This window comes from Panulirus ornatus, chromosome 43 (assembly GCF_036320965.1).
Source record: "Panulirus ornatus isolate Po-2019 chromosome 43, ASM3632096v1, whole genome shotgun sequence".
In the NCBI taxonomy this organism is placed as follows: domain Eukaryota; kingdom Metazoa; phylum Arthropoda; class Malacostraca; order Decapoda; family Palinuridae; genus Panulirus; species Panulirus ornatus.
Window position 1 is genome coordinate 32,140,108 of NC_092266.1, and position 25,270 is coordinate 32,165,377.

The 25,270-nt window shown below is 36.9% G+C and overlaps 2 protein-coding genes across 4 annotated transcripts in view; one reads left to right on the forward strand and one right to left on the reverse strand.

The window, feature by feature from the left end:
* Epg5 (ectopic P-granules autophagy protein 5) overlaps positions 1 to 25,270 on the forward strand; it is a 61,365-nt gene that overhangs the window by 31,354 nt on the left and 4,741 nt on the right. For both annotated transcript variants that reach the window (XR_011715729.1, XM_071687497.1), the window contains exons 24-40: positions 211 to 385; positions 1,052 to 1,249; positions 1,458 to 1,589; positions 2,275 to 2,373; positions 2,544 to 2,699; positions 5,242 to 5,425; positions 7,140 to 7,355; positions 7,773 to 7,933; positions 8,984 to 9,120; positions 9,979 to 10,093; positions 10,568 to 10,731; positions 17,777 to 17,985; positions 19,360 to 19,617; positions 20,800 to 20,900; positions 22,208 to 22,329; positions 22,506 to 22,805; positions 23,049 to 23,169. Coding sequence is in view for 1 of the 2 variants with exons in the window: in XM_071687497.1 (XP_071543598.1) it covers positions 211 to 385; positions 1,052 to 1,249; positions 1,458 to 1,589; positions 2,275 to 2,373; positions 2,544 to 2,699; positions 5,242 to 5,425; positions 7,140 to 7,355; positions 7,773 to 7,933; positions 8,984 to 9,120; positions 9,979 to 10,093; positions 10,568 to 10,731; positions 17,777 to 17,985; positions 19,360 to 19,617; positions 20,800 to 20,900; positions 22,208 to 22,329; positions 22,506 to 22,805; positions 23,049 to 23,169 (2,848 nt within the window). In the remaining variant the exon portion in view is untranslated. The remainder of the gene's footprint in view (positions 1 to 210; positions 386 to 1,051; positions 1,250 to 1,457; positions 1,590 to 2,274; positions 2,374 to 2,543; positions 2,700 to 5,241; positions 5,426 to 7,139; positions 7,356 to 7,772; positions 7,934 to 8,983; positions 9,121 to 9,978; positions 10,094 to 10,567; positions 10,732 to 17,776; positions 17,986 to 19,359; positions 19,618 to 20,799; positions 20,901 to 22,207; positions 22,330 to 22,505; positions 22,806 to 23,048; positions 23,170 to 25,270) is intronic.
* Positions 11,517 to 17,834, reverse strand: LOC139762520 (uncharacterized). Of its 2 annotated transcripts, none has more exons than XM_071687505.1 (7): positions 17,695 to 17,834; positions 15,207 to 15,290; positions 14,221 to 14,346; positions 13,331 to 13,453; positions 13,012 to 13,144; positions 12,720 to 12,825; positions 11,517 to 11,645 (listed from the first exon to the last, which is right to left on the reverse strand). In XM_071687505.1, the coding sequence occupies exons 2-7, from the start codon at positions 15,270 to 15,272 to the stop codon at positions 11,576 to 11,578; spliced, it is 624 nt and encodes a 207-aa protein (XP_071543606.1). In that variant the 5' UTR covers positions 15,273 to 15,290; positions 17,695 to 17,834; the 3' UTR covers positions 11,517 to 11,575. The 2 variants fall into 2 exon arrangements, with proteins under 2 accessions (XP_071543606.1, XP_071543607.1); XM_071687506.1 differs by lacking the exon at positions 17,695 to 17,834 and adding an exon at positions 15,988 to 16,157.

Genomic DNA, 25,270 nt, shown 5'->3' on the forward strand with positions numbered 1-25,270 from the left:
GGGGAATGCTTTTGCCCATGCTATATCACCATCTACAAAGAAAAAAATTGTCTTTGGTCAGTGTTTGCTGCAGCAACCTCATATAGTGTGATTGCCATATGACTTGCTCATTGTAAAATGCACATTTATAATCACAATTCATTGCAATTCATTGAATAACATTGAGGGTATTTCATAGAAATTCACTCTGTGTGACATTTTTACCCTCAGCACCTTGGTAAAAGAGTATCGGAGAGTAAAAACAGAAGATAAGCAGAAAGCAGTATCCTTGCTGGCAAGTGGCCGTCAGCTTTTTTATCATATTGTCCAGCTTACATCGGATGACACAAGCTTTTACCCTCCAGCCAAGCAGCTTATTTCCTCTTGTGCTCAGGTTTTGGGACAGGTAAGCCACAGCTATTTTTCATCACCTGGATTATGAGTCAAGGATATTTGTGAATTAAGCCTCTTCTAGTATCAGCTACATGAAATTTTACTTGGGAAATTTCTTCATAATTCAATGCAGTCGCTTTACCATCACAGAAAATTGAATACAATGTAAACAAAGCATAAACTTTTTGCCAAAGTCTGGCAGTATGAAGGATTAACCTTTGTGAATCCATCTGTACCATCCAAGCAAGACACTGCCTCTGTTCAGGCATAAATGAGGTTAAGGTAGATGTTCCATTCTCTTATGAATACCATAAGCTTATTAGAGATTGTTAATGTCATTAGGGCCACTTGATCATGTGGAAAAATTTTCATACAGTGTTGTTTCCACACAAAGCCTGGATAGGATGTTCAGAGTACTAGTGCCTTAAGTTCATGATATTATGGCTCAGAAAAGAGCATGAAAATCATGATATATTTCTGGCTCATTATCATTTTATTTGCTAATTTCCAGTGTACGCAGTGTCTCAGATATACCCTAGATTGAGGAGGATCAAAAGAACATTGCTTTCCATTAGAATATTGCATATAACTGCATTTTATTTATTTAGGTATTCTTTTTTTTTTTTTTTGCCAGTATTTTGATAATCACCATCACCAGATTCTTGGATTTGTCTTGCAGGAATTTGTGCGAGGACTTGGAGACTGCCAGAAAGCATTGGTTGCTCAGGTTTTGGAGTGGGGTGGGCAGCTTGGGGGACTTTTAGCCCCTCACTTCACCCCTGCAGTGACACCTATTCACACATTCCTCACACTGTACTCTTCTCTCAGTTCTCATGCATCAGTTGCTCCTGACCACACATTCATGCTGCTATCTAAGGTAACCATCATTTGTGTTCATATGTCATAACATGATGTGTAAGATCTGTGTTTTGAGGATACAAATAGGTTTTACACCCTTGTTCAGATAATAAAGATGTATTCTTTTTAGCACTTTTTTTGTATATGGTAAGATTAGATCAACACTTTGGCAACTCTTAAACATCATAAGTGTTAGAATAGTCAAGTAAAATGTTAATTCATTTTAGTTTGATTTTGAGACCTGGCTGTCAGACTCCCATCCCAACTGTAGTGACCGAACTGAACTTGTTAATGCAATAGGGGGAGCTCTTTCATCACTTCTACCACGGCCACACCCGAGTCTTCTCATGGTTCTTGAGGTGAGAAATAAATTTTATATTCCATTTTGTGATTTTTAGTTTATATTTATGAAAATGAGCCATATCTAATTTTAGAAACATGCCGGCATATGCTGATACAAAAGCATGACACTGTAGCTTGCAAAAATTCAGTGTGTATGAAATTATTTTTAAAATTTTAGCAAAATTAGATGTCTGATTTCTGTACCCATATTTAGTTCATAATGTACCTTCAACTATGAAGCTGTGTCCTCTACATCTTTGAGTTTATACCTTTTTTCATAAGAAAGAAACTCTTGATGTACTCCATTATTTTATTGCTTATTGTTGTTCCTCACCTAATCCTTTTGAGATTTGCTTTTTATGCAGCTCCAGTATTCTGCACGATTGCAGTGTTATGGCCAAGGTAGTATTCTTATTATTCCCATCTGTTTTCTTCACTTATGTCGTCATCCACATGTTGCAGTCAATATATACCATCTATGAATACCCAAATTTAATTACACCTTCAGAATCATAGAAAAATTGTTTTATAGCTTATATACTGATTCTTAATACCTTTATAATCATAGGAAAATTGTTTTATAGCTTATATATTGACTCTTATCCTGTATATCATTACAAAGAAAGTGGAAAATTTTATGTTCCAGGAATTGTCCCTCTGTATTATATAAAGAATCAAGCTCCAAATTTATTCCCCTTACAGCTATATCGTGTGCACCTTAAGACACTGCTGAATCACAAGTTCCCTGAGCATTACACTGAGGTGCTTAATGTCCTGCTTCACATATCATCTACCACACAGGTAACTTAGCTATCTTTGCTTAAATTTGCCAGTTCCTGACTTTTTTTCTTTTCGAAGTTGATTATGCTATTAACTATATTAGATTTTTTCTGATTGTCCATGTAACAACTTTCTGCAAAGAGGCACAAAATTCATAAGGATTATAATTTAAAAGCATTGCCATTTTCTAGGAGGACTGTGGAGGTGTGAGTGCTGGCCTGTGGTATGATATGATCAACACTGTGTCCGTGGGTCTTGCTCACATTACACCAGGCATGGGTCGTCCTGCTGTAATCCAAGCCCTCAGAGAATTTGCACAGCATCAGACAAGGCTTTCACACTCTATGGTGAGAATAAGATTTTGTTACATTGATATAGATGTCAACCTACGATATGCCATATCTTGTGATACTCTTTTATTTCTCTATCTATCTCTCTTTTTCTCTCCACCTATCTATCCATCTATCTGTCTCTTTGTGTCTTTCAGTCTTTGTATGTATCTGTATCTTTACTCCAGTTCCAATTTGATGGAGTGAGTCAGGTACATAGTCTCTGCAACGTCATTAAGCATACATCCTCATCCCATAACTAGTGTGTTTGAGTAAAACATGGACTCTCTGATTTATAAAAGCACTACTTATGCTTCACTTTACATTCTAGCATGTTTCTCATTAAAGACCAAAGACTCAATTCATATGACTTCTGTACACAAAATGCCTCCATTGCATCTGATCCCTAGCCATTCCTTTAAACTCTTCATCTCATATACACCATGCCTTTATCAGTTCTATCACTGTAGCTCTCCTATGGTCTGCTTCTTCTTCTTCTTGTACCTTTTGCTGTACCACAGTATATCTTCCTGACCTTCATATCATCTGCCAGACATTGTTTATAGCCATACCATTCTAAAATCTTTAATCCATGTGCCTTTTTAAAGAATTCTTCATTACATAACTTTCTTAGATTTTTTCTTCATTCAGTTTGTCCTGATCTTAACTATGCAGCACAAAGTATCCATTTTTATTTTCTTCTACATGTGTAAATTTAGGTTTCATAGGCATAGCTTCTTGCACAGTGTGCTTAGATTTTTTTTGTGTTTCATCAGGGCTTTCAGTGCACCTCCAAATTTTTCTCCCTTGCATGACGTTATATTCAACTCAGCTGTCCTATTGCCATCCTTACTAAACCTTCACTTAATTTCACTCCCTTCTTTCTGTTGTTCATCATTGAAACTCATGTCACAGTCAGATCTCCCCTCTTTTTCAGTTTTATTGGATTCTTTGTGACATTATCCCTCTTTATGCTTCATTGTACGGTCCCACCATTCTATCCAACTTTTCCTCTGAATAAGCAAATAATAAAGCATCACATTTATACAACTACAACTTTCATTCTGTGTCTCTTTTGGTATCTCAGCACAGTCACTGAACCTCACCCATTCCGTCTTTCCAACATCTCAAACATCATTTCGATATATCACAAGATTCTTCATGTCCAAGATACAATTTCCACACAAGACACTGAATACCTTCTCCTCAGTTGTCTGGTATTCAGCCTACAAAGACATATGCTTAACATCACTACTTCTCAACATGTGGTCCTACCCATTGAGCAGGGCTAGCTTTCTAAGTGCTGTGGTATCCCATAGAAGGAGATCCCGTACCAGGAAGGTAAGGTAAGGGCTTAACAGTATTAGCTCTATTTACCCTCAGTTGGGCTGTATTACAAAATATTTTGTGGTGAAGCATGACTGACCAGTAGTATCATATTTTATATCTTGAGATGATACTGATTAGAGTTGGAATACTGTTCATCTGAACTAAAAGTGTCTTGTTTCATTGTGACTCCAATAGTGTAACATCCTTTTTCCCTACATTTGGAAATGGAACTTTCTATCATGCATAATATACTGAAACTTGAACTTCCCATCCCCAGCCAAGGTCCAATGAGTGTTTCATGGTTTACTCACATGCACTGGCTCAACCCACTGTCAGCAAGCTCTCTCCCTGTATACCACATCAATCCAGTTCATTCTATCCCATGCATGCCTCATACCCTCTTGAACATTCAGGCCCCATTACTCCAAAACCTTTCTCTTCATCCTCCCTTGTCATTCTTGGTCTCCACCTTCCCTTTAATCCCTCAACTTCTTTGTACTTTTAGATCGTCTATACAGTCTGTTTTTGTTTTCTCTCTCCATACGTCTGAAGTGTCTGAATTTTTCAGCATACTCTGGTCATCTCTTTCAATCATAATGCTTTTACTACATTTACAGTGTCATCCCTCACACGATCAACCTGCCTCACATCACATTTTATTCTCAGGCATTTTATTTTCAACACTACAGTTTTTCTTTTGCACTCAAGGCCTAATGCTCACATCTATACAGCACTGTTAGGACTACTGTACCTTCATATCTTTGCCTTAACAGACTCTAACCTCTCCTGCCTGCTCTTAAATGTACCTGGAACCTTATCCTTCTCCCAGCCTATGACTTACTTCAGTCTCTGTGGATCCTCCACTGCCATGTGTATTCCTGTGTACCTAAAGCACTTCACTTCCTCAAGGTCTTGCTCATTCATTATTACACTGAAACTATCGTTTCTTATACATAACCTCGCTGCACCTCATTCCCATACTTTTGCTCACTTTTGCTATCATCTTTCTTCTGTCACACACTATCTTAAACTCTGTCACCTTATTCGTGAGTTTGTCATAAGAGCTGTGTCATCTGCAACAACTCTTTTGCATCTTTGACAAATAATTAGGTACTAGTAATTCTACTTAGATTTTTTTTAAATTTCAGCTTTAGAAGATGTATGTTTAGGTGAGTTGTAGATTGCTGTGATTTTTAAAATGTATGCTACTTATTTTTGTAATTTGCTGCAGGTTGAAGACACCTTGAGGATGATGTCAGACTACTTTGTGAAACAACGTCTTGAGTTTGGGCTCTATGGTTTATATCCTAAATACCAGCTGCACATTCAGCCAATTTCTATCTTCATGAGTCTCATATCTCACACATACATTATCACCAGTTTTCACACCAACTGGGGAGTTCCACAGGATGAATGTGAGTTTATATTGTAATGCTCTTTACCTTTATCATTTATTGTATGGTTTAGGCATTTGCTTGTAGAACAGAGAATCATCATTTTGTACTTAAAAGCTTTGCAAGAAATGTATATTACAGTTGAACAGAATTAGTGTTCCTTTTTTTTTTATTGGCTTTTCTTTATAATAACTGACATGGCAGCACACACACATATATATATTTATTTTTTTATTTATTTATTTATGTATGTGTGTGTGTGTGTTTGTGTATGAGGCAGAAAGAATACTACCAGTATACCTCTTTTGTGCTATAAAAGGCAACTAAGAGGGATGGAAGTGAGAGGGGCTGGAAATCCTGTACTCCTTTATAGACACCCAAAAGAAGGAACAGAGGAAGGAGTCAAGTGAGGAATTTTTCGTCTGAGGCTCAGTCGTCTGTACTTGAGGCTACCCCACTCATGCAGGATATTGCTAAAACTTAAAGAGGGGAATGTATGTACATTTTCATAGTTGTCCACCATTTTCCACATAAGCATACAAGCACCAGAAACAGACAAAGAAAAGACTTCATTTACAAAAACATATATTCTTATTTTTGGATTTGGAGAAACATATGATATGGGGTGATAGATATGGCTTGCGGAAGGTCTCAAGAGAATATACAGTGTGGGAGGAAAGCTGCTAGAAGTAGTGAGAAATCTTTATCAAGGTGTAATGTATGTGTATGAGTAGGGAGAGAGGAGAGTGAAGGGTTTGAATTGAAGATTAGTCTGCGGTAGTAGTGTACAGTCACCATGGTTGTTTAATTTGATTATGGATGGGGTTGTAAGGAAGGTAAAGGCAAGAGTCTTGGAGAGAGAGGGACAGATATACAGTGTGTATGGGATGTAAGGGCCTGGTAAGTGTCAGTTGTTGTTTGCTGATGATATAGCACTGATGGTAGATTCAAGTAAGAAACTAAATAAGTTGATGACTGAGTTTGGAAGAGTGTGTGAATTTGGAAGAGTTTGTGATAGAAAGAAGTTGAGAGTAAATGTGAATAAAAGCAAGATTATTAGATTTAGCTGGGTTGAGGGACAGGTTAGTTGGGATGTGAGTTTCAATGGAGAAAAATTGAATGAAGTTAAGTGTTTTAGATGCTAGGGAGTTGAAATGGCACCATTTGAAACCATGGAAGCAAAAGTGAGTTGTAGGTTGGGTGAAGGAGTGATGGATCCGGAAATGCTGAAGAATGTGCAGAAAGATACATCGTTATCTGGGAGGGCAAAAATTGGTATGTTTGAAGGTATAGTAGTCCCAGCAATGTTATATGGATGTGAGGCAAGGGCTATAGATGAGGCTGTGCGGTGGAGGGTGGATGTGTTGAAAATTAAATGTTTAAGGACAGTATGTGGTGTGTGGTACTTTAATCTAGTAAGTGCTAAAAAGGGTAAGAGAGTGTGGTAATAGAAAGAGTGTGATTGAGAGAACTGAAGAGGGTGTGCTGAAATGGTTTGGACATATGGAGAGAGTGAGTGAACATTTAGGAGGGTGAAAGGCATACAGAGGATAGAGAGAATTGGACTGGTGTGGTGTATGCAGGGCGACATGCATTCAAGTGGACTGAACAAGGGCATGTGAAGTGACCAGGATAAACCACGGAAAGGTTTGCGAATGTAAACAAAAGATTATGAATACTGATGTAAATGTTTTTCTCTTAGCATCTTAAACATGATTGTTTTCTTTGTTATTAGTGGCACGTGAAGTTTGGGCAACATTTGAAGGTCTCTGGACAGCATGGGTGGCACCTTTAGGTGGTCGTGATCGTCAGTCTTGTCCAGCCTGGCTACGCCACCTCACCCATGATGTTCGGTTGCTACTTCCATGGACCCCAAGTGATGCCACTTCAGCTGATACAATGGTTTCCATGTTCTGTGCTTCAATTGAATACATGCATGAACTTCTGCCTGGTGGGTAATATTATTCTTTTAAATTGAATTTGATTAGCTTAGGATGGCCTGGGGATTAAGCAGTTTGTCCACATTTGCATTAGTTTTGGCTAAGCTGCTATCTCAGAATTACATTTCAATATCTGAGCTCCTCCTGTTATATAGATATAGTATGAGTAAATACACTTTTTGCCTAGCTGTGTGATGTAAGAATGTGATGGAGTCAGCTAATTTGTCACCTATTGGCAGACATAGAATAATGATATCAACACTTTTTTGCGTGTATAGATGCATCATTTTCTATGTAAATTATATCTTTACTCCTCTTTTTCACAAAGCAGCTAGTTGGGCAAACAAGGACATGATTTCATATTACACATCTTTAAACAGAAAATTATCTTTTGAATTAAGAATTTCATGAAATATCTTCTGTAACAGGTAGTTCAAGTGTTTTATCCTTGATATTGGAGTACTACAGTACCACATATGCTATGAGGGAAGTAAAGAGCCATGTGCTGGTGGTGGTTCACGCCCATCTTGCTGCTCTACCTTGGTACCATTTGCATCCTTCTCTGCAGGATACTATCATCTTCTCAAAGGTATTTGATTTCACAGTAATTTTTAACCTTACATCTCTTGTGCCTTGTTATTTGTGACTTAATGGTGTAATGCACTGTGCTTGACGTTAAGATGTCATACAAGAGAAAAGCCTTCTTATATTTATGAAGTCACCAGTGAGTATTCATAGTGAGATTGATATACATCATGAATTTAGTACATCTAGTAGTAGCATTTACAAAATCACTGATATTAGTAGAGTTTAGAGTATCTCACTTGTAAGAAGTTTTAGCCATTCTTCTTAATGTGATGTACAGTTCTTGAGTTGGACAATTGATTGCACTTATAGAAGTATGTATTTGTTCATTTTGTAGTCTGTTAAATGAAATGAAACATTCAGTAAATGATTTAGTGTAAATTACATGTCTATATAGCTTGCCATATCCTAAAAGAATTATGTGTTTAGTTCTCGTAACCATGCCACTTGTACACCTCTTATTTATGACCCTATTAACCTTTTTTTTCAGGGCCACATATTTTCTTCCTTCAGCTCAATTTAGTATGAATAGAATCACTGGTCCATTTCCCTGAAGAATAAGTGATGTATCCCAAAAAACTGGTTACTTATTCTGTCTTTATGAAAATACGTCTTGATCACTCCTTTAATTTTTTAACCTATCATCTGTTCTTTTTTCAGTCACATTTTTCTTCCTTAGGCTTAGCGTCTTTCTGATGAGGATAATTACTTTCACTTTCTTTAGTTTTATAGTAAACACTAGCCACAAACTTATGTGTATATATAATGTTGACAATATACCTCATTTAGAATTTATGATAAAAAAGTGAAAATGAGTTGTCATAGATTATGAGTGAAAGAAAAAGCCAGAGTTAGTTGAAAGGTTAGGAAGCATAGAATGAGAATAATTTTAGACTAGAGATGAACTCAGAAATACATGTGCAGAGATGAGAAATAACCAGATATTATTAAGGATCTGCCAGTTCTTTGAATTTATGAAGTAATTTCATTGATTCAAAATGAACCCTGTCACTTAACAAAAATAGACAACTTGGAAAGGCAATTATGATTTCAGGTGGTGGAGCAGTACTTGCCCGAGTGTCACAGTTTCATTGGTGGTGTACTTGTGCAAATCAGCTGGAGTAAGGTACTGCAAGCAGCTATCACATCCCATTCAGCTGCAGGTCCAACCCAGCAATCAGACTCCCCTCAGTAAGGATATTTTTTTTGCAGAATTTTTTTGTATTGTTCCTTTTCATATTTAAATGATATCTTTTTTCTTTGAAGAGCAAAGAAATGAAAGAGGTGGCCTAAGAATATGATAAAATTAGAACAAGATGTTTGAGCACTAAAAAGTAAAGAGAATAGGATGTGAAAGGGTTGACTGAATATGTGTATATTAGCAGGAATGTCATTTTCTGAGAAGTGTGAGAAATAACTAGAATGGTTCTTTTGTTCTAAAAGGGGCAATATATCCTTCTTTTGGAACATTAGAAGCTCCCTGTTATTTTTTAAACTGTTGAGTTGCTGCTAAAATTCATATCTTAAGGTTGGAGTATGGCTGCCATAGATTACTATGATGTGGAAAAATATGCCTGTCTGTCAGTGGACTAAACCAGGGCGTATGAAGCAGCTAGGAGAAACCATGGAAAGGTATGTGGGACTTGGTTGTAGATAGAGGGCTGTGGCTTCTTGTGCATTACACATGAAAGCTAGTTAATTTTTTGTGAGCAAATTGGGCCTTTTCTTTCTCTTTCTGGCACTACCTTGCTAACAGAAACACCATACAGGTATGAAAGAAAGAAAGGAAGTTTATGAAATAGGATTAGGTGTATTTAAGTAATGGGAAGTGATAATTGAGGAATTAGAGTTGTATAATGTAATTTCAAAGTCTGAGGAGTAGAATGAATAATGGAAGGGATAGAAGAGATTAAAAAAAAAAAAGCAAAACTATTGATTACTGAAAAACCTGTGTGTGTAATGGAGGTTTAGGAAATTATTTGAGCTCATTAAACCAGTACATGAGTTGCATGAAACTTTAGATATGTAAAATGCTAATTCTCTCTACAGCAAATCCAGCCCTGTCCATGTGGGATGTGTTGATTCCATGCAGACGGCAGTTAGATTGCATACTTGTATTCTGAATCTCTTAGTGAGGATATCTATGGAACCAGGTGTGAGACAGGTTGGTGTAGACAACTGGTGTTTAGTATTTTGCACTTTTTTCTTTTTTTTAACATACTGTGAAATTTTTTAGGTAAACAGTATTTGTAAGTAGGTATATAGTAATGTAAAACCAAAACAGTGCTTTGACTAACAATAGAAGTTACTATACAAACACCCACACATGCAAAGCTAGATAGAATGAAGGTTAGACAAGGATACGTAGTGTGAAGAAATCCTTTCTGCTATATGTGAAATATTTTGTAGTTTATACCCATCCCAATAATGGATGAACCTGTCATTTTTGTAACCTAGGATCACATTTTCCTGTGTTTTAGGTATGTTTTATAAGTAGAATATTACTTATAGGAAAATAGATGACTTTTTGAAGATATGCTGCTAAAATTCATATATCTGAAATTCCAAGTCTTGTCTAACATAAGTATTTTTTGTACGCAGTATGTTAGGATGATTTCATTGTATTATATCTTTCCAGTCCTCCCTACTACAAACACTCCTTCTAGAAGCAGAAATGTTCTCATGGTGGCTGATAGATGGTGACAGTTTCCAGCGTGTTGTCAACTGGTGGGTGATGAGCTGTGACCCTCGGATAGTCTTGACTCTGCCAGATCGCAACCAAGTTGATATTGCTATTATACAGTAAGTACCTATGTTTCACATACTTTGAAATCTTGTCTAGATTTTTGTAAACTTGATGATGAGCTGAGATCACATTCTTGGTATTCACATAGAGAGTTTGTATTATTCATTGGATTATATGGAAGGTTCTTAAATTTGAATGATAGCAGGCCCACCAATACTGAAAGTTACCATATATTTGTTAGTATTTAATCATGTGTAAACAAAATCTACCAGTTGATGGTAGGAACCTTCTTCAGACCTTATCTGCACTTCAGAAAATAGAAAGCCCTTATTCAGAACATTATATTCGTAAAGAGCTCACTTGATCCAGCACCAAAGGTGAGAAAGTGCCTACTTGCATCGTACTGTATTTATGTAAGAATTACTCTGGCCTTTAAGAATGGATTTTGTTAAGTTGATTTTTATGCAGTAATCTATTTCTTATAAACTGGGAGTTGGGATGAAGGCTCAGCATTGCATAATTTTAGTTTGTGTTTTGTGATAGTGTTGAGTTGTGCCTATAGTGAAAACATAATTCTTTAGTTGAGTAGTTAATGGTCCAGCCTTCCAAAGAGTTTAGAGTAATGACAGGTGCACAGTCCCAGTCTGAAAGCTGAGACCTGGCTAACATCAGCATAGTGTGTTCCAACAAGGAGATGCCTTGGCACTGTATTATGGTTATTTTTGCAGTACAGCATTAGATAGTGTTATGATTTTTAAGGCTGGAATGAAATAACGATCAGATATTCAAGGCTGGAATGAAATAGTGTTCTGATTTTTAAGGCTGGATAAAATACCCCTAATGTTTTTTGTTATGAAACATTTATTGCTAACTAAATACAGTATTCAACTTGAGCTTCTCTCAGGAGCTGGGAACATCTTGCAGAGTAATAACAGCAGGTTCCTTTTTGGTTACTTGTTCCAACTTGTATCTGCAAAAATGATGTTATGAATAAGATCTCAACAAAGGAATGTTTCATGACCTGAAACTTGTGCTTCTTTGGGGGAATCAGTTCGGACTGAAATAGGCAAACTTCAGTTGGAATTTGTGAACTTTCTAATTGACTTAATGTTAAAGCCATGTGTAAGCAATGACAACTTTTGGAAGTAAATAAATACTCGCTGTTGAGAAGTACTACTCTGAAGTTGAAGATTGATTCTTACTGTGGATTAATGTAATTTTGAACCTTTGTTGTCAACTATGAATTGTGTAAAAGCAAAGTGCAAATCACGACTAATGGTGTCCCATCTTGGTGACTGTTTGTGAATTACAACCTTTTCTTACACTCCATGGAAAGGCAATAGAGCTTCAGAAATTCCATGTAAAGTTTCACAATGTATGTCAGACAGTTTTGATCTGTAAGTACTAGGTTCTTTTCTGTAATTTTTTTTGCATTATTCATTTTGCATTTACAATCTTACAAAAAGCTTTGGTTGAGCTAAGTGCTACTTGCATTGGTGGCCACAGTACTTGTGTCAAATTCTAATGTAGCTCTTTATCATAAAAGGGGTTGGGAACCATAGTCAGAATTATACATAATTATGTCATCTTACCATGAGTTCAGTTCCCTGGGCTCACCATGAAGTTCAAAAACTCAGTTTAAATATTAGAAAGCCTACTCAGGGTGAGCTTCGGTACACACTCCCATCTTACCCAACATTTTGCTCCACTTGTTCTTGACAACTACGGTACCTTCTGACTCTTTTCAGTTTGAGTAACCTTAAGTTTAGGTGCTACCTAAATTGGTACTTCATATATGTTAATTTTAGGGACAATATCTTTTGGGCTGACTAAAATTTATTATTCAAAACAATACCTATGCACGACATCAAAGATTTAGTACCCTTATCTCTACTGATTTTTTTTCTGAAAAGAATGGTTTCACTTCAACATCTACATTTAGAAATATGTTGTGTTTGTGTAATGATTCATACAATTACGTCTGTGTTAATTAATGCCTACAGTGTTCATTTAGATTTAAATACAGACATGAATTTTTTCTTACTTGTCATGTTTTGAAAAAAAATTTGCAAAGATAATCTTGTAGAGGAGCCATGATACTCCTAGAATTATGAAGAAGATGACTATTGCTGCCAAAACTACATAGAATCCTGGGGAAAAGAAAGAAATGGTAAAATACATTATTGTTCATAAAGTATGTAATTATAAAGCTAACTGGATAAGGAGTGAGATCAAACTATTTGATTTTCTACATCATACATCAAATATCTACTAAATTCTTTTTTGGTTTATAAATGCCATGACTTAGTAATAGTAGTGCATGAGTAAACAGTTACCTGTGATATTATCAACTATAGGGAATGTCTTGACAAAGATGCACTCATCCTTTGCTATATCAGCTCCCTGATCCTGCTGCCCAGTGAGAGAAACACATACCTCATATTTGGTATCTGCTGACAGCTCCTCAATCTGAAAGTTTTCTTACAGTTTCATAAAAAGTCCTTTTTCTATGATGATGATAAGGTATATGATCTGCAATGTTTTTTATGCAAAGGCTTTAAGTAAACTGGTACTGTGGCTTTCAAAACTAAAAGAAGTTTTTCAAGGATAAGTAATCTGCCTGCTTCTTGAAAAAAATCCCAAATTGTTACTTACTGTGTGTACTTTGTGAAGTACAAAGCTGGTCCTGTTATCTGTTGCAGAGCCTTGATCAGAGTCATTTAAAAAATCTAGCATGGTTACACTTCTGTCATTTTCTTTCTGTACTGACACCACAACCTGGAATTAATGTACACTATGTATGTAGGAACAAGGTCCAGTTTCTCTTGAATCTTGTTGTTCAAAGGATTTTCTAATATTTATACTTTGGGTTATTTCTTTGACCATAATTTTTCAGAGCCTCCTGCATCATCAACAGTTAAACTTGAGCTCTATGAAATCATACATATATTTTATCTAACATTTTTCTAATAACTAAACTCATACAAATACTTTATTATTATGAATAGACTCCAAAGAATTGGGTAAAGATGCACATATGTAGGTTCATACTACATAGAATTAAAATCCAAATTAAGTAGAAGCTAAATAGATATGTGCAATTAGAAAAGTATGAAATTAATTATATGAAGGTAGAAAGAAAAAGAAAAGAGAAAATAGGCTTTACTAAAATGCCTATTTTCACTAGATGGTTGGTCTGGTAAATAATCAATGAGCGAAGCGTTACAGTTGGTTCATTTAAGGTATACTAGACAGAAGTTGAAACTGATGGTGACAACACCAAGCAGGGCAGCCCAGAGGGAGGGGGCAAGTTGGGCAATGTGTCTCGGATCTCCAATAGTCCCAGATACAGCAAAACAGAGCATGTGATATGTGGACTGAAAAGTTTAACAGGATTCCGTTCATGTGGGAGGGAGGCCTCAAATATTTGCTTCTAGCCCCCTGTTGTCTGAACAGCCCTGGTGAAAAGTACATCGATATGAAAAGCTGTTTTGATATAAGATACTTATTAAGAGGCACTATAACTAAATGTAATCAGTACATACCTTTTGGTTAACTACATTTTGCATAACTAAAGAGATTGTGATAGCATCTGATATTGTCCAGACCTCCTTAATAGCAAGCCAAGGGGTTCCTTGTAGTAGTTCTTCATCTCTGGATTCAGATATCACCTGGACAGATTTCAAAATAATGTTGTGTAAATAACATTAAGAATCTTCAATAAAAAATATCATTTTCAAAACAGGTCTTCTGTATGCACATTTGATTACAGTTTGGGCGGTATCAAATATGAATTACTTAGATATGTTCTTGCTTATAGTAGTGAGAAAGAAGCCTTTAGAATTTTCTTGCCATGGATGTAATTATAAGTAGAGTAAAAGTATGGTGACACTGTGTTCCATGAGTGTTGTTTGTGACGCTGAGAAGGTTAATGATTAGGTCCCATAAGTATTAAGTGGCTTTTAAGTATCTGTACCTGTCTGTTTTACTTGCATACAACTGGAAGAAGAATATCCAGCTGCATTCACCAAGCCTTTGACAAGTGTGGCTTTAGTGCCTAATGTTGACTTATGAATTGTTTTCCATGTTGCGGGATACCTAACATTTGAGGGTGTAGGGATATGACAGCTAGTAAATCTCACAGTCATCCACAGGAAGCATGAAGCTGGTATTATGCTGTAAAAAACATCACTAATTTTCTTTCTTATTTCAGTTTCATTTAAGGTTAGGCTTGGTTCATTTAAGATTTTATAGTTACAGAAGAATGTCGCAATCTCGCTATTCGTCCTATTTACCAACTGCCATAAGTTTCAGAAGCCAAAAAAGTGATGAAGAGAAAACAGGTGTGTTACAGTATCCAGTGGGGGTGTTGGCCACAGAAAATAAACCTTAGCTAGATAACGGAGGCCATGAATGAAGATATTTTTGTGAATTATTTCGAAATTTCAACACAGTGACTGTTTCTGAGAACCGAATCAAACTATATTGATAAGATTAATCATGAAAATATGCAAAAGTTTGTGTATCTCACCATATCAAACACTGAAATGAAAAGTAAGGGCCACATGTAGACAGTCACACAGTTACTGTTCACCATACTGTAGTTCTTCTTGCTCTGAAAAATGAAAAAGGTTATTAGAATGGTATTATGTGCATGGTTAATATGTTTGCAGAATAGGTTTAGTGAAGCAGATATTGAAGTGTCTGTAGTCACTGTAAAAATTTTGATTTAATGTGTATTAAGATTTCTTATTTATTACATTGATAATCAAATATATCTGAAAGTCTTTCCCAAGTTTTATGTACAAACGAGTGAGGATGTGCACGCTGCCTCGTTTAAATAATTTGTATTAACAAGTACCTTCATAAAAACTTCTGATTTAGTTCATTTATGATGGAGAAATTGACCACAGTGAATACAGCTGGTACATTAATATTTTACCAGTATGTTGAGAACAGTATTTTCAAGAGGAAGACTATATGTCGTTAACCGGGATTATCTGTTCATAACTGACAACATAGTAGTGTGTGACGTTCCTTTGAGCCAGGAGACTATGTGAAGGTCACACGTACAAATGATTTAAACCTTTTATGATTTTGTCTTGTGCATAGTCACGAGGCTTTGACGATTTCACCATGGAAAAGTTAGGTGTTGTTTGTAGCCGACAGACAGACACTTCTCTTTGATTACTATATTCATACACTCCAAATGATCAACTGGATTTGCACAGAAGTAAACTGCATGATTACACTTGAGTAAAGTTTCTGCCATGAACATTGTTTGTGTACTGCGTAAGTAAACGACGATTTACCTTTCTAAGCTATAAATCGTAAATTATTGTATGCTGTTATCGGCATGGTAGGCGCTGACACTTATCGCCCAGAAGGTACTAGATCTATGGTTACGTATTGCCTTCACTACGAAGTTTAGGGTGACTGGGAACTGGCTCAGGGGTCTTGGTGAGTGAGGCTGGGCTGGCATGGTTGCCGAGGTGAGGCTTTTGCAGTGTGTACGCCAGACACACATGGGGGGTGTACCGGATCATAATTGGTAATGGAAACGTGCTGTGCATTCAAGTAGGTGTTGTGGTGGGTTGGAAATAAAGGATAAAAGTTTAAAAAGTAATTTTTTATGCTCCCGCTTAAGTAAAAAATTAAATGGCAATATTACAAATGTGGTAACTCATGTGATGAGCATGGATGGAGTTGAAGTTACCATGCAAGGTAATTTCGTATGAGTGGCCTGTCATTCTCTGTTGGGTCTGTGCATGTCTGTCTGGCTGAGGGATTATGATTAGGGTTTCAAAAGTTTGTTCTCAAGAGAAATGTGTTTGTTGAATGAATGATTGCTATCCATAAGAGCCAGCTAGGATTCCTTATTGTAGAGGATTCGATAAACGTTATCAAAATTATAAGTAGAGTAGTTCATTTACGCCAGACCTGTTTTCCTATTTGGGCAAAGTTTTTTAGTTGCTTTTCTGTGATTGTGAAGTTTGGGGCATGTAGGAGGGTTAAGATTATGTAACTCGGAGGTGAGAGACGCCAAGCGTGATGTAGGGTTAAGATTTTGCAAAACAGATGGTATAACTGGCCGTTGTCATGCTGTCACTTGACCATATGTTAAGTAGCCAGTGGGAGGTTACTTTCCAGATGGCTCTATTGTTATGTAATGTGTATGTGTGTGTGTGTGTGGGTTTCCTTGTATGTGCCTTAAAGCGATGGTCATGTTTGCATGCTTGTCTGTTTGCATAGAGTAAGGAATATCCCTGTACTCTTTACATACAACTTCAAATGATTAAAGTTGTTCCTCTTGTAAAATATTCTTGTTTAACATGCGTTTCACGTCCTTCCCCAAAAACACACACATATACACACGCTGTTACACCCTCTAGTCCTGGAGTGCCTTTGTTTGGGTTTCTAAGAATTGTTCAAAGATTTAATTTCATTATGACCTCATAGAAATGTGAAGGAGGTTACCTTCCGTTAGTCTCCTTTCTTAGGGTGGTTGGATGCTGAGAGAGAGAGAGAGAGAGAGAGAGAGAGAGAGAGAGAGAGAGAGAGAGAGAGAGAGTTAAGGGTTAAAGACGATTTAGATAGAGAAACGTAATAAATTGAATGGGGATCCATTAGAGAAACGTGAGGAATCGAGTGCAGTGAAGTGATTTTCTGTCTTGTTTGATATAGACAACTTTAGTCTTAAAAACTCTTAGAAGCGAGAGGTGCCTGTAGTTTAGGGGTGCCAGATTTTCGACTTCAAATGTGGGACACCATTTTTTTTAGGGGGGGGGGTGGAAAAGATAAGTCGTTAAATTTGTTCAAAGTATTCATGATGAGGCATAGTTTTTTTCTGAGGGTGAAAAAGACAAGTAGATAAACTCCTCCAAAACAAATGTCAACAAGTATTAAGTTTATATATAACATATAAACTTAATACTTGTTGTTTGTTGACAATTGTTTTGCTTGAGATATCTATCGTGTCGTATGTATACATCGTATCAATTAAGGTAAGTTGCCCTTACCAGTTTCCGTTAATAAGTTGATAATATTTGCTTTGCCAAAGAATTAGTGTTTGTTGTTTCTTGATGCCTTTGTATACTTCAGATTACTTCACCGTGCAGCAGGTTACACTGCAGACACCACCTCGTTCCATCAGGATACAGCAGCCAAGCGTGGACTGCTGGTACGTGCTCTGGTTCGCTTGCTGACCTCGGCTGCGGCTAGGCATAAGGTTCTACTTTCTGCCAAGCCTCAAGTCTTCACCAACACCATCCTTGGCCTTCTCACACACATGGAGAACACCCTCATCACCAGTCAGTATAATACTTTTAATCCCTCCAGTCCATTTCACTGTAGGACTTATGAATACTGTTACTCTTGTTAGTAAAATCCTCACCTACGTTTCTGTGGTATATTATGGTAGGTTTTGATGATATTGCTTATTTCATCAGTCTTCTTATGCAATTACAAGAAAGAACAAAATTGCTCATCCATAGACGTGACCTGAATTTTTTCCTTGTGATCATCACCTCTTAATTCTTGTTTGATTTTTCCCCTTCAAACTTTTCCCATAGCTAGGATTCAGAGACAGCACTAAATCATTGGTCCATATCTTTATCCATACAGAAATATGTTCCAGACTTTGGTCTCCAGCGAATAGGTTTGTTTAATCGTGCATTTTCATAAAACGTCTTGATTGGCAGTGTAATTAACCGTCCCATCAACTTCATTGTTGGAGCTCTTTGATGTTTTGATACACATACCTAGTTTATATTCCAAGCTTTGCATTGTAGTCACTGTTTTTCCTGTTTCCATTAAATGTGAAGAAATTGAAAGTTGTAGGACATTTTAGTTAGGAAAAGATTGACAAACCATTTTTTCATGTTTCTATCAACCTTGTTAAGACTACTATATCTAATCATAGAATAAGTCACCTGTATATCCAACTTTTCATTTGTGAGTACTAGCTTTCCTTTCTTATGTTGGACTTTGATCAGACAGGTTAAAATTACTGTTTTCAAACTCACATATTTTCATAGGTTAAAATTACTCTTTTCAAACTCACATATTTTCATAGTCTGTGAGTATGAGTATGTAAATATCTGCCTGTTCAAGTATGGCAAGGATTTTTATCAAGAATAGCCCACTTGCAGAGTGCCATTTCTGGCACATGGCCCAATTTTGACAAAATATAGTGAGCTCTACTTGGTAGATGTATTGTGTAAGAGGTAAGCATACTTGCATAGTTGTGCCAAATTTTGATTAAAGCATGATGAAATTGACATGTTTTGTCATTCATTGGTACTCTACAAGTTCAGAAATATTCTTTTCTTTCAAACTATTCGCCATTTCCCGCATTAGCGAGGTAGCGTTAAGAACAGAGGACTGGGCCTTTGAGGGAATACCCTCACCTGGCCCAATTCTCTGTTCCTTCTTTTGGAAAATTAAAAAAAAACCGAGAGGGGAGGATTTCCAGCCCCCCGCTCCCTCCCCTTTTAGTCGCCTTCTACGACACGCAGGGAATACGTGGGAAGTACTCTTAATCCCCTATCCCCAGGGGATCCCCAGAAATATATTTGTCATACATTCATATGCTTATCTAAAGTTAATTTTGTGTTTTCAGCTTGCATTACAATTGCATACTTTGAAATACCTTGCAAACTGATTGTTTTGAATTGTTTTTTCAGCTGTACCAAAGGATCAACAGTGGAGTGAGGGGAGTGTGTTGAGCACTGAGGTATTAGCAGTTGTTAGTGGAGGAGCATCATCAGCAGCTCTCCAAGAACTTGGAACTTCAGCAGTAGTAACTTGGCTTACTGCTGAACCTCATCCTTCCCCAGGGTTACTGCTACCTCTGCTTGCATCTGCATCCCGTACTGTCTTGCATCTTAGTCATCGAAATCCTATCCTTCAAGCTGGTCTGACTGCTCTCTTCAAGCATGCAGGTTAATGATGTATTTTTTAAAGAAAAAGAACAAAAGCTTTTCTTCATAGCTGTTCACTTTTCCCATGTCAGTGAGGTAGTACCAGGAATAGACAAAGAAATGGCCTCATTCATTCGCATCCACACTCTGGTTGTCATGGATAATATCCTTGACGGTTTATGTAATTGATAAGCATATAAAAGTCTAAATCTGTTGTACACAAATAGATTTTTTCATTGTGTCTCAGTGAAAAACTTACATATGTATGTTAGATTTATACCTTCACATGCTTATCATTTTGGTATACGTAATAAAATCAAGGAGAGTAGTACTTAACATTACTAGCCAAGGCTCATGTGGACAAAAAATCATGCTGAAGACTTTTCACCAAAATGAAATGTATTTATTTCTGTCACTGACAGCCAAAGGTATATTGTAAGCAGTCATTCTCTTGTTTAAGCCAACCATTTGATGGCATCCAGTTGATGATGTTAGACCAAAACAAACCCTTAAACCCTCACCTCCTGGAATGCAAGACTCTACCATGTTAAGGTTTATGAATGGGCATGTGGAATGCATATTTAGATTGGTTGTTTAATGTAAACTTCATCTTGCTCATGAATTCTGTGAGACACACTGATTATATACTCAGACAAAAGAAATTAAGATTTTGCAGTCTTCTTGTGAAATGGCTAAGTGTGGCAGAGCTTCAGCCTTGCCTCTTTATCCAGTTAAATTTAAACTGAGCCTCCAGGAGTATTATACAGGTACTGAGAAATAGGTTAGTCAGCCATGTGTGTGAAGAGATATGATTGGTAGAAAGGCAGATTTTCAAATAACATGCTGCCATACAAAGTGCTCAAGCAGAGGAATGCCTTACAATAGTTAAGAAAAATTCCTTTTATGGTAGTATCAAAACTTATTTTCTTATGAGGGCATATTTTAAGATATTTATTATAAAGTCTGTGGAAGTGCTAAAGAGTTTAAGATATGATATTTTTTTGAGTAACTGAAGAGAAAGTTAGATTTTGAAAATATATTAAGAACATTTTTAGTAGAGAAAATATTTCCTTAGAGTTTGTTGTAGCTAAGAAATTCATGGATATAATTTTAGTTGAAACAAAAGTTCATAATTATAGTTATCTTACAGCCAACAGTGATATATTCATGATAGTTTATGTTGTAAAGAGAGTGTTATTTCAGATTGGTGTGGTTGGGAAGGTGAAATTACTTGGTCACACGTAGTGTCTGTCTTGTCATTCCCCCTCACCAATCCAGCTGCTATGTTAAGTTTAGCTGCACAGGTAGGTTATGTTTTCAGTATTTCCGTATTGTGTCAAAACATTTTAGTGTTTGTCAAGTCCATGAAGAATATTTGCATTGACTGTAATAATGCCTTCCTAGCACCCAAGGGACCATGTTGGCATGGTAGAAAAAATGCAAGTGCCTTCTGCCTCATTAGTAAATCTTTCTGCTGACATACTCATTCTACCTTTAATGGTTTGCACTCATTCTCTGAAAATAGGGTTTAAGGTCTGTCATGTATTTTTTGATGTATTAGACACAGCAAGCTTAAGTTAGGCTTGCCAGTTTACCCACAATTGGACTCGGTACACTTGGAAAAATTCATTCTCACAAGTGATTGGCATGAACGGCTCAAGATTATCTGGTTCCCTCTTGGAAAATTGAGACTATGGTGGTGGTGTGTTTCACTCAGCATCTGTGGAATATAATTGTTGGAAATCATAAGTTTAGGAGTGGGATATTTATTTGATGTATTGTTCAGAGGAGACCTGAATCAAAGGCTGAGAGCCACTAGTATCCTCAGGTCACCCTTCCTAATCTTAGAAATGTCTCTTGGAAGAAGTGTCTATGCATTTGTCTGTGCACCTGTGGTAGAAGGAAAGAAAAGTAGACTTTCAGGGTCACAGGATTTGTGCTGGATATAGGTATTCTGAAGTCATTGAATAAGGAACTACTATATTTATACTAAGTTTAAAGTGGGAGATCAATCAGGAGGCCTTAAAACACAACTGAATAAGAAAAACTGAAAGCACTTAAAAGATGTTAAGCATTGTCATGAATATGAAGTAGAATGACGAATGATTTTGAGGAAGGGAGGCAAAGTAGCTTCTATGGGTTTTTTTGCATTTTTTTTTTTTTTTTGTGTGTGTGTGTAACCTGTAAAGACTTTAGAATGTCAAGCAATAGGATTGTTACTTGTGGAAGCTTTCAGTCAGATATTTTATTTCTCAGACATTTTAGGTCTGTGGCTGCCATTTATTATCTAAGACATATCTTAAGATAAACATTGATTTTTTTGTAAAATAACATGGAAAGTACAGGTGAATGTAGGGTGAATTTCAAGGAAAAATTGACTAGTCTTTGTACTATTAACAACAATGAAAAGCTTTGTTTATACCTCAGCAAGTTTTCCCCAGCTAGCTCACCCAAATATTGATTAAAGGTAGTCAGTCTTTGCTACAGGTACCCTGTAATTAGCCTTCTAATTTGAATTTTTCAAGATGCCATAGTTTTTGCATGTGATAAGGATTATTACAATGCATATTGTAATCAAAATTTCCAAAATCTCGTATATCTCCATTCCCAGGAAGGTCAGTTACTTGTAGTGTATGCACACACCTGCTGGCGAAGACAACAGATGGTTGGGTGTGGAGACAACCTTTTGCTTTTGACTTCTATGTGTGAGATGCTGGAAACACTAACCCCAGTGTAAGTAGACCTTCACATTTTTTTTGGTAATCAGTATCACCATGATGGTTAGTACCTCATTTTTCGTTAACTGTTTGTAAGCAATAGAGACCAACTTACTTGTTTTATTTCACAGTAAATATTATTGCTCAAATGTCATTATGCAGCTCTATTACATATTTTTATTCATTTGGCAGGGCAGAAATGGAAGCTGGTCTCATCCTCTTATTGAGTGAGATCTTGAAGATAATAACTCAATTAGTGTATGAGAAGGGAACTGTAGAAAATGTTTGGCAACACTGCCTGACTCTCACCTCTCAGCTAGCACTTTGGGCTGAAGACCGAACTACTAAAGGCATTTTGGCAGCCATAGGACTGGGTCGGCAGTCCCCACTTTCTGTAAGGGTTCGACTGGTGTGTCGCACACTTGGTACCTACTTAAACTTGCAGATGCCTACAGAAGGGGAATTCCGCTTACATCCTTCACAAGCTCACAGGTATGTAATAAGTTATCCAGTGACTGAATTTTGCTTGAGTTATTTGCATAAATTTACATTGCTAATGGCCTTATCAACTTTAGTACTTCTTAACAGGCCGGGTGAAAGAGGAAATAGATGAATAATTACAAAAGTAATGAAAAGTAAAAAATGTATTTACTTCATTTTTAATAAGAGCATTACTCAGGAGTTGAATGTATACATATTTTCATGAATTGTCTGACGCTCAGTTTATTCTTTCAGTGATGTTGATGGCTCTCAAGGAAGTGTTGGCAGTGAGATATGTACACTGGAGCAGTTACGGGCTCTCCGCACATCCGCAGCATATGCTGGAATTGCTCACCCCCTTACACAGGCTATTCAGGTATCAGAAATACTTTTTAGAGTATTTTACTCTTAGCCATAGCAGGAATTGGTGATCTTTCAGATAATAATGAAGATCAGTGATAGAAACACATTAGTGCAAATTGAACTCAAGAAATCATCGTAATGAGCAAGATGTTATCAGTATGTATTTTAGACAGTAGATGAATAAGATTCCATCATAATGTATTTATTTCCGAAGGAGACTTTTGAGTTTAAAACACTGCTTAGTGTGTATATTTGTAGATCATTTGGTCCAGCCAACCATGCAAGAGAGAACTGTAGCTTTTTCAGATTGAATATGCTCCCGATATTGATGATTCAGTTTTTTTTTTTTTTTTGTGAAATATTTACACTGCCTTACTTCATTTGTTACATATTAGATTTTTATGAAGAAAATTAATGTTATAGTCTCAAGTCATAATGAACAATGTAGTATTGTTTCCTTTGATAGTGTAATTAGCTATTTGCACAGCTTGAGATAACTCTCATAAGGCCCATTCTCTTTAACTATTTCTGCAGTCCTACAGCTTTTCAAGCTTTTTTTAATTTAAGCACTCACAATTTTGTATGTGTTTGTGTGTAGCTAATTATCTGTTTTCACTATATGGGGAGAAAGTTCCTTGCACGTGATGCCTCATCTCATACTTTCTTTACATAAGTTGAGATTTTGCGTTTAGGCAGGGCTGGCACATAGCATGCACTATTTGGAAATTTAGAGTTAACAGTAAAGTTGAATGAGCTTCATGGTGATGAGTGTTATGGACCTCCATGGTTTATTGGTTAGTGTTCCTGACCATAAGGCATTCACAGGCCACCCAAGGTTGAGCGCATAGGTTCAAGACCTGGTTATGGCAATTGGTCCAAAGTCAACTAATGTTCATCCGCTCCTAGGGGCTAGGGGTGGTTGATAAAATGGACACCTGGCTTAGGGGGTGGCAATGCTGTTTCCTGTGGGGTGGGGTGGTGCCGGGAATGGATGAAGGCAAGCGAGTATGAATATGTATATAGCTGTGTGTATATATATATAATATATATAATTTGAGTGCTCAAATTACAGAGGTATAAGTTTGTTGAGTATTCCTGGTAAATTATATGGGAGGGTATTGATTAAGAGGGTGAAGGCATGTACAGAGCATCAGATTGGGGAAGAGCAGTGTGGTTTCAGAAGTGGTAGAGGATGTGTGGATCAGGTGTTTGCTTTGAAGAATGTATGTGAGAAATACTTAGAAAAGCAAATGGATTTGTATGTAGCATTTATGGATCTGGAGAAGGCATATGATAGAGTTGATAGAGATGCTCTGTGGAAGGTATTAAGAATATATGGTGTGGGAGGCAAGTTGTTAGAAGCAGTGAAAAGTTTTTATCGAGGATGTAAGGCATGTGTACGTGTAGGAAGAGAGGAAAGTGATTGGTTCTCAGTGAATGTAGGTTTGCGGCAGGGGTGTGTGATGTCTCCATGGTTGTTTAATTTGTTTATGGATGGGGTTGTTAGGGAGGTGAATGCAAGAGTTTTGGAAAGAGGGGCAAGTATGAAGTCTGTTGGGGATGAGAGAGCTTGGGAAGTGAGTCAGTTGTTGTTCGCTGATGATACAGCGCTGGTGGCTGATTCATGTAAGAAACTGCAGAAGCTGGTGACTGAGTTTGGTAAAGTGTGTGAAAGAAGAAAGTTAAGAGTAAATGTGAATAAGAGCAAGGTTATTAGGTACAGTAGGGTTGAGGGTCAAGTCAATTGGGAGGTAAGTTTGAATGGAGAAAAACTGGAGGAAGTAAAGTGTTTTAGATATCTGGGAGTGGATCTGGCAGCGGATGGAACCATGGAAGTGGAAGTGAATCATAGGGAGGGGGAGGGGGTGAAAATCCTGGGAGCCTTGAAGAATGTGTGGAAGTCGAGAACATTATCTCGGAAAGCAAAAATGGGTATGTTTGAAGGAATAGTGGTTCCAACAATGTTGTATGGTTGCGAGGCATGGGCTATGGATAGAGTTGTGCGTAGGAGGGTGGATGTGGTGGAAATGAGATGTTTGAGGACAATGTGTGGTGTGAGGTGGTTTGATCGAGTAAGTAATGTAAGGGTAAGATAGATGTGTGGAAATAAAAAG